Raw genomic sequence first — 8,710 nt, 5'->3', positions numbered from 1 at the left:
ATTAAGGTTGGAAAATACCTCCAAGATCATCGAGTCCAGCGCTCTTGTGATGGAGAGAGGAAGCTGGAGCAGGGAATGTCCATGGGGGGCTGGAATGAGGTGCTGGGGGTGTGGATTCCCACATTCCACATGCTGCTCCTGCTTTTCTCCTTGGTGTGATCCCTGGAATATTTACTTCCCTCATGAAGGTTTGGAGAGGACTGAGAGTCTGAGCTCTTGAGGAGACACCAGTTAATTGTAAACTTTAATTACCTCAGTTGCAAAATCTTCTCTTTCCTCCCCACCTGCTGCAGGTGAGTTCCTGAGTGTCACTGCTGCTCTGTTCACACCTTGTGGGGCTGCGATGGACGACGTGAGGAGCAGCTCAAGGAAAAACAGTTTCAATAATTTGTTTTAGACTCAAAAATGCTCCCAGAGATGAGATTTTCCAGATTTTATCCAATCTGTCCTGGCCCCCACAAGCACAGCTGCTGGGTGGGTGGGAAATGTTGGACTGCAAAGCCCGAGATCAGCAAAGCAGAGCCTCAGATTATTAAGAAATTAATAATTAACCAGTTGCACACTCGGCCGCAGCAGCCCGGTCTGAATTCAGAGCTCCTCACATATCACTGCCACACCTCAAAGGGTCTGAAATGGGATGTCCTTGTACCAAGCATCTCCTTTTCCCTTTTCCAAAGTCTGGGTAGGGAATATCCAGCATTCCAGGACCTACAGCGCAGCACATCTCAGTGTCTGAGCAGGGTGAACGCAGATCTGTGATCCCAGAAACTTCCCATCACCATCCCTCATGGAATTCTCCACCCTCCCACAAACCCATCAGGGAAAGGGAGGAACTCCTACAGTTGATGGCCAACTGAGAATAATTTGGATTATGAAAAAGATGAGGGAAAAAACCCCTCAGAAAATTCCTAATGAGAACTGATGGGCTCTGCTTCTTACCTGGGTGGTGAGAAGGGTCTTGAGTTGGTCTGTGGTAGCTGAGGGTTGGACTGAATGGCTCAGAAAATCATTTCCACACTGATGGAGGCTTGGAGAACACTGAATTTGGGGCTGGAAAGGAATCTTTTAAACACCTCAGGAATGACAGTTCTTCAAAACAGCCAGACAAACCACCAGAGCCTTTGAACATCCTTTAATTCTGCAATTTCAGGGTTGAACACAAAGCACCTACAGCTCGGAGAGAACCCTTCTCAGCACAGGAAACCCAGCTGGGTCCCCAGTTTTCTCAGCAAATACAAATGCAGTAGATTCTGATTTTGGAGGAGTCAGGAACCTTTTTCCAGATGGATTTAGAGAGTCAAGGCAGGGCAGGATTGGTGCCCTGGGTGTCCCTCAGCCCCTGGATTTGGTGCCCTCCTGCCCTTTGCTGATCATTGGTGCTGAGCTGCACAACCCTGCCTGTCCTTCCAGTGCGTCAGGTGACAGCCACAAAATATCCCTGGAGCTGGGGGGGATACTCAGAAAAGAAAAGGAAGTTTTGTTTTGTTATTTTATATTGGCAATTTTCTCCTGCATCCACCCGGCGCTGCAGGAGCCGGCGCCAGATGGCTCCGGGATAATGAAAGAGGAGAAGTGGAAACAAATGGTCCCGTGTTACCTCCCACGTGGAGAACTGGCTCATCACCACCTGAAGGAATAAACAATCACATCTTTTAGTGGTGGAAACAGCAGAAAACTTCACGTGGGTACAGCTTGGAGACAGCAGAGCGCCAAAAAAAGATCTCCAAAACATCAAGATCCCACGTGTGATCAACACGAGTTGACTGGCAGGGTGCTGATCATTTGGTGTGGTCTGAACTTCCAAGACCCAATTTTCCCTTTTCCCACCCCACAGCTCCATTTACATCTCAAGGCAAAGCAGCAGCAGCGGACAAAAGCCGAATATCCCACCCCAAACCCCGCCGGGGCTCCTGCTGTGGAATCACTTTTGGGAGAACATTAAAGAAGCTTTACGTGGAAACACATCCAAACCACCCCAACCCCAAATCTCAAACGGCATTTCCCTCCTCACCACAATGGCCAGGAGATTTCCACTTTTAATTTGATTAAAACAGGGGAAAAATAAGAAAAAAACAACAACAACAACAAAAAAACTTGGGAGGTGCCAGCCGCGGGTGACGTGGGTGGCAGAGGGGGTCACACGGTGGTGATTTTCTTGTCCTTGGTGGCCTGTTTGATGGCAGCCTGCTCACAGATGATCTCCTTGAGGCGCTGCAGCCTCATGTTCTGCGTGGTTTGGTCCCCCACGCCCGTCTGGCTGCGGTGCAGCAGGTTCAGGGCGTAGATGTACTCCAGCTCCGTGTACTTCACGCCCTGGTCCACCACCAGGTTCAGCAGCTCGTCTGCTGTGTTGTAGAGCATCTCGTAGTACTGCCTGGAAGGAGAAAAACACCCTGGTTGTTAGAGTCTGAGGCACAGAGCGTGCCCTTGTCTCTCATACCTGGCTCTGACATCCAAGAAAACACTGAATTTTATATAACACCATGAAAAACACTGTTAAATAAAAAACTAAAAGTGTGAGTGTGAAAATTAGAGAGTTTTCTTAAGTCACTGGGTGAAAAAGTTAAAGTTTAGAGTTTAAACTAGTTTAGAGAACAGAAGACAAGATGGAAGGTTTAGGGTGTTGTCTCTTGTCCTTCTTCTTTCTTCTTCTTCTAGAGGTTTTTGGGTAGTAGTAGCTGATTGGATAGAAAATGTCACAGTGCAGCACACAGGTGATGGGTCATTGGGTCACTAAGAAAAATAATTTACGTGTCTATTGTTAATTGGGTGAAAATGAGTATAAAGATAAAGGACCTGTGTATTTCGAGGCCATTTTGTACCTTTTGAGCCAATCTGAGCCAAGCAATGGTGAGTTGAACTTGAACAGAAAGTTTGAGGAAGGTCTGCCAAGTCTTTTAATTATATATTAATAAACACAAGAAACAAAAGCCTAACGAGCCTTTGGAGTATCCTTCCTAAACCAGAACTGAGATAAGGGAAACCCTCCGTGAGAGAGCATCCCAAAAGAGGTCAGCCCTGAAGAGACTGAACTGTCCAACAACACTGGTTAATTAATTGTGGTGCTTGATGATGGCCCAGACCTTGGCTTTTGCAGAATTCCATGAATCCTTGCACCCTGGTTAATTGTGGTGTTTCATGATGGCCCAGACCTTGGCTTTTGCAGAATTCTGTCGGCTGCTGCTTTCATTCAGCAGTGCCACGAGCAGACAAGGCTGAACGAAGCGCAGACATCTTCCTGCTGAACATCATCCTGAAATCCCACAATGGTTTGGGTTTGAAGGGATCTTAAAGCTCTTCTTGTTCTACTCCCTGCTGTGGACTTCCCACTGTCCCAGGGTGCTCCAACCTAGCCTTGGGCACTTCCAGGGATCTGCTCTGGACACCCTGTGTCCAATGTGGGCTGGTCTCAAAGTGCCAGAAATGCCCTTTATTGAGGCTCAGAGAATGGTTTGGGTTGGAAGAGTCCTTAAAGCCCACCTGGTTCCAGCCCTGCTATGATCTCACCTCTCCCACCCAGATATCCCATGGATGAGCCCTGGAAGCTTTTCCTGCCCAGGCTGATGATCTGGGAAGGGTAAATCAGCTTCCCTGTGCGTGGCCACGTCCACATTAAAGCCAAAAGAAATCCTGGGGAACTAAACTTGCTCTCTGGCTAGGTTTGCTAATCCCATACAATTATTTATTAATCTATTTGTCAGATGATAAACTGAGCTTTTGATAACTTTTAATTATTTTCCTTGGTTTTAAACCTCAACTTGAAAAACACAAAGCGGTTGGCCAGCATTCCACGGAGCAGATTTCCCCTCACCTGTCCTCCATTTATTTATTCCCTCCATCCTTTTACGACTCGCTTTCCTCAGCCACCTCTTGATAATCAAAAGAGGGTTTATAATGGCAGGGACAAACACACTTGTGAAAGGAAAATGAAGAGCCTAAATAAAAAATCACAGAACAAGAGGGCTCATCCCAATCCCTCTTTCATATTTCATTATTTGATAACATCAGAGTCCATCAGAGCTGTTTGGGCGAAGGCAAACAGGAGAGTGTCTGATCAATATTTATTAATACTTTCAAAGACAAGGAAGGCAAAGTTGAGCAGACTCTGTAATGGAGTGAATAATTACTCATGCAAATCGGGCTTGGCCGCGGGCGCTGCCACGCCAGAGCGGCAGGTTTTTAATTGCACCCAATTAAAAATGCACACCTTGTGCTCCTTCCCTGCTGCCTTGCTTGCTCCCCTTTTTATTTTAGAGGAAATTTTTAATTAAAAAATAATCTGATCCTGAGAAGAGTGACAGATGAATCCCGTGCTTGTGAGGTACAGGAATTCTTTAGTAAGCCCAGATTTAGGACAAATGAGGAAGGAAGGAGCTGTGAGGAGATGGGGCTCAGTGATCAGTTTTAGTGCAGATTTAGTCCTTTTTTGCCTTTTTTTCCCTTTAAGGTGCTCTGTCTCCTTGGGAAGGCCATGGATCCTGTGGCTTGGTGCAAAACTTCCCTCCCGTGGATCCCAGGAAGTGTCCAAACACAGGACTTGGAGCAGCCTGGGATGATGGAAAGCGTTCCTGGCCATGGCAGGGGTGGCACCGGATGATTTTGGAGGCCCCTTCGGACCCAACTCATTCCAGGATTGTGGGAATGCAGCTGATGGGAACAAAGCATCCCAGGGACTCATCCCAACAGAGAAATCCTTTTATTTCCGTGTTTACTCTCAGTTATTTCTGGTGTTGCTGGGCTGATCTGCATTAGACAGGAACGGATTCTCCAGGCAGGAATTCCAGTCTGGGCACTGAATTAGCCAAAAGGAACCAAAAAAAGGGAGAAATATAAATTCTGACCCTTATCTCCCTCTCTTCTGGGGGACTGGGGAGGTGCTTTGGCAGCACCCAGAATTGCTGCTCTAATGGGAAAGTCAAAAAGGTTAAGAGATTTTACACCCAAAACACAAACAGGTTCTTAGGGAGAAGCTCTCCCGAATTCCTACGGAATAACAGATGCTCTCCACAAGGGAATTTATCTGCTCCAAGCCTTCAGCTCCTTCAGGACAGTAAAATAACTTCTCCACTGGCATCCAGCTCCAGTGCTGATGGTGTATTTTGGGGAATGAGGAGTGAAGGACTGCCTGAGGGACCCCAAATCATTAATATCCTGCTCATACAGGAAAATTAATTAATTTTGATGGTTTGGATGACAAAGATTTGTTAATTTTTAAGAGATAAAATGCATTTTTCACGTGAATAACTCACATCCCAACCAAGACACCCATGGCCTGTTCCTCTGACTGCTGGCAATGGGATTGTGTCCAAAGCTGCCTTGAATTTTTTGGGGCATTTTTTAGGATAAACCTAAGAGCAAATAATACAAAACTGAACTCTCCCTGCTCCCTTTATCCATCTGGAATTTCCCCTGGAAGATCCACCTCATCACAAGGAACAGCTCTGTGCTAAGAGCAGACAGGGAAGGTTAAACATCCCTTTAATGGGATGGAAATGGTTCCCAGCTGCAGGAAGGAACATCCCACGGGCAAAACAAAAGTGCAGAATCCACCTGACCCCCAAACCAGTTTGTTTTGTTGGGTTTTAAGCAGCACTTTTGAAAGAAAACAGAAAATTTCCGACCATGAACCCATCCTGCAAGGAGGCATTTTGAGCTTATATATTTGTAGATATCCATATTAAAAAAATGGTCTCTTGAACTCTCTTCTTGGAGAAAGAGAATAAAAATTAAGAAGCTTTCTCATTTAGGGGGAAAAAAAAAATCTTGGGAAAGGCAATCAGGATGAGCCCAGCTCCTCTGAGGGCTATTAATACCATTCTCCATTTAAATGCTAATGTTCACCTCTAACCCCGAAAAAAAAAAGTTTTCAAAAGGTGGCCAGGTGAATTCCAAATGAAATCCTGATTTCCCTGAGAATGACTTGATCTCTTCTTCACAGGAGGACCTTGGTGTGAGATTTCAGAATAAAGGATCCCACTTTAATTATCCCTTCCTGCTGTAGCTGGGGGCTTGCTCTGCATTAGGCAGGAACGGATTCTCCAGGCAGGAATTCCAGTCTGGGCGCTGAATTAGCCAAAGGGAACAAAAAAAAAAGGAGAAATACAAATTCTGACCCTGATCTCCCTCTCTTTTGGGGGAATGGGGAGGTGCTTTGGCAGCACCCGGAATTGCTGCTCTAATGGGAAAGTCAAAAAGGTTAAGTAGGAAGCACTTAGTAGGAAAATCTGGATCAAAACTAAATGAGGGGAGAGGGAGGCAGGATAGAAAGAAGATTTTATGATGAGGGTGGGGAGGCCCTGGAATAGAATTCCCAGAGAAGCTGTGGCTGCCCCCAGATCCTTGGAAGTGTCCAAGGCCAGGAGCACCCTGGGATAGTGGAAAGTGTCCCTGCCCATGCTGGGGGTGACACTGGATGATCTTTAAGGTCCCTTCCAACCCAAATCCTGAAAAGCCACCAGACAGGACAAGCAAGAAATGGAAGATGATAAAAAAGACCAAAGCTGTGGTTATAAAATCACTCCATTTTGACATTTGAAGATCATGGTGGAACCATGACATTTAAATACAGAGGGGGATGAGTGAGAACAAACAAAAACACCAAAAAAACAATCAACCAACCAACCAAAAAAAACCACCAGCATGAATTAGGTGATTTGGTGACTTCAGTCAAGTAATGGAGAAAAAAATGGAATTTCAGGCCTGGCTTGACCAAGAAGAAAATCCCATGGGGCATTTTTCCCTTTGGAGTTATTAGAGGTGGGCATGGAGAAGAGCTGAGGATGGTTATAGGGCACTGGAGCTGGGGCAGGAGAAACGAGTTCCAGCCAGGAGTTTGCAAAGCTAATTTTGAAAGCTCAGAACACCGAAGGAAAACCCAGGTAAAGCAGCAATTACTGTAATTTCTGCACCTCGTGAAGGCTGCGGGGATGTTTGCACACAGGCGTCAGTGAGCAGCATTTTAAATCAAAAACCTGCAAATACGGGAGCTGCTGGTTCCATCTCCAGAGCTTCTGATGATGAGATGGAAAACAGGGATGGGAGGTGGCAGCTGCATCACGGCTTTTCATGGAATCACAAATGGTTTGGGTTGGAAGGGACCTTAAAGATCTTCTGATTCCAACCAGGACACCTTCCCTATTCCAGGTTGCTCCATGCCCCATCCCAGGGATGGATCCAGTTCCACTTTCCAACCACTGCTCATCCTAAACTGCAGCTACGACCCTAAAATAAGGGACACTGCCCTCAGGACACCATTCCACAAGGGAATGGAAATCCTGATCGACTTCTCTTCGGGTTTCTGCCTCGATTTTCAATCGATGTGGAGCAGTTCTGGGGACAACAACAGGAATGTTCCTTCTGTGCCTCCAGAAGAGCCTGAAGTGCTTTAGGGGAGTTCACATCAGAGATGGTTTTGCTGTTCAGGTCAACCTCAGCTCCTCCTGGACACCACACCAAGACCTGGACACTTCTGCATGCCTGGGCTGAGGAAGAAGTCCCTACATGGCTCCATGAGTAAATTTTTTCTGTTTTGATTCTGCTGCACTTCTCCACTTTTGGATTTCTCAGTCTTCTCTGAGCTGAGCTCCTTTGGGATCCTCCCTCATGGGGAGTTCTGTTTATCTCAGTTCTCTGGGTCAGAAGAAAACTCCAGAGCTCGTTAGATCTTGTTTCTCGTGTTTATTAGGATGTTATTACAAAACTTGGCAGGTCTCTCCAGACTTTCTGCACAAGTTTAATTCACCATAACCTGGCTCACTTTGGCTCTGAAGGCACAAAATGGCCTCGAACTACACAGTTCTTTTATCTTTATACTCCTCATTCTTACCCAATTAACAATAGACAGGTAAATTATTTTTCTTAGTGACCCAATGACCCATCACCTGTGTGCTGCACTGTGACAATTTCTGTCCAATCACCTGCTATTACCCAAAAACCTCGAGAAGAAGAACATGAAAAAGAAAGAAGAAGGAAAAGAGACAACACCCTAAATCCTCCATCTTGTGTTCTATTTTCTAAACTAGTTTAAACCCTAAACTTTAACTTTTGCACCCAATGACTTAAAGAAACTCTCTAATTTACGCACATTTTTAGCTTTTCTATCTAACTTTAACATTTGTTTTCATGTAACACCATGAAAACATGCTCATAAATTTCATGTTGTATGAAATTCAGTGCTTTCCTGGATCTCAGAGCCAGGAATCAGAGACAAGGGCACACACTCTGTGTCTCAGACTCCAACACCATGGACTAAAAAACCCCCAAAATGAGGCCAGAAATGTTCCTGTCACTGTGGTCTCCACCTTCTCTGTGCTCATCCAGAGCCCCTTGGAAGCAGCTGCCCCATCACCACACGTGGCATGATTTGGGGCAGGAGGCACAAATGGTTCTGGGGCTGTGCTACCATGAAAACATAAAAAAAAAACCATTTAAAAACCTAAAACTGAGGATTTCCAAGATGGGAAATGATTTGGGAAAGAAAACAAAGCACGAGAGGAAGAAATAAAAGTGAATTTGGAGTACAGTGGTAGCTGTGCAAATTACAGCCCTTAATAAATAATCAAGGGATGGAAGGATAATATTGGGGATTTTTAAAAAGCTGGAAGAATAATTAAAATTAAGTAATTTATCCAAGGCAGGAAAAAGTACCAGAGATGGGAAGCCCTCACCCCTTGCTCAGTACCCACACAGGGCTCTGATCAGGTGCAGAGCC

General features: G+C 45.5%; 1 protein-coding gene across 1 annotated transcript in view; it reads right to left on the bottom strand.

Moving 5' to 3' along the window:
• Nucleotides 1-1,125: 1,125 nt before the first annotated feature.
• The window catches only part of EXOC4 (exocyst complex component 4), a 289,405-nt gene continuing 281,820 nt past the window's right edge, over nucleotides 1,126-8,710 (bottom strand). The window contains exon 18 of the mRNA XM_005530978.3: nucleotides 1,126-2,374. Coding sequence (XP_005531035.1) covers nucleotides 2,137-2,374 — 238 coding nt within the window. The 3' untranslated portion in view covers nucleotides 1,126-2,136. The remainder of the gene's footprint in view (nucleotides 2,375-8,710) is intronic.

The sequence above is a fragment of the Pseudopodoces humilis genome, chromosome 5 (assembly GCF_049639895.1).
Source record: "Pseudopodoces humilis isolate 2021_Gansu_Grassland_sample_001 chromosome 5, ASM4963989v1, whole genome shotgun sequence".
NCBI lineage: Eukaryota > Metazoa > Chordata > Aves > Passeriformes > Paridae > Pseudopodoces > Pseudopodoces humilis.
This window is presented reverse-complemented; position numbering and strand designations above follow the sequence as displayed.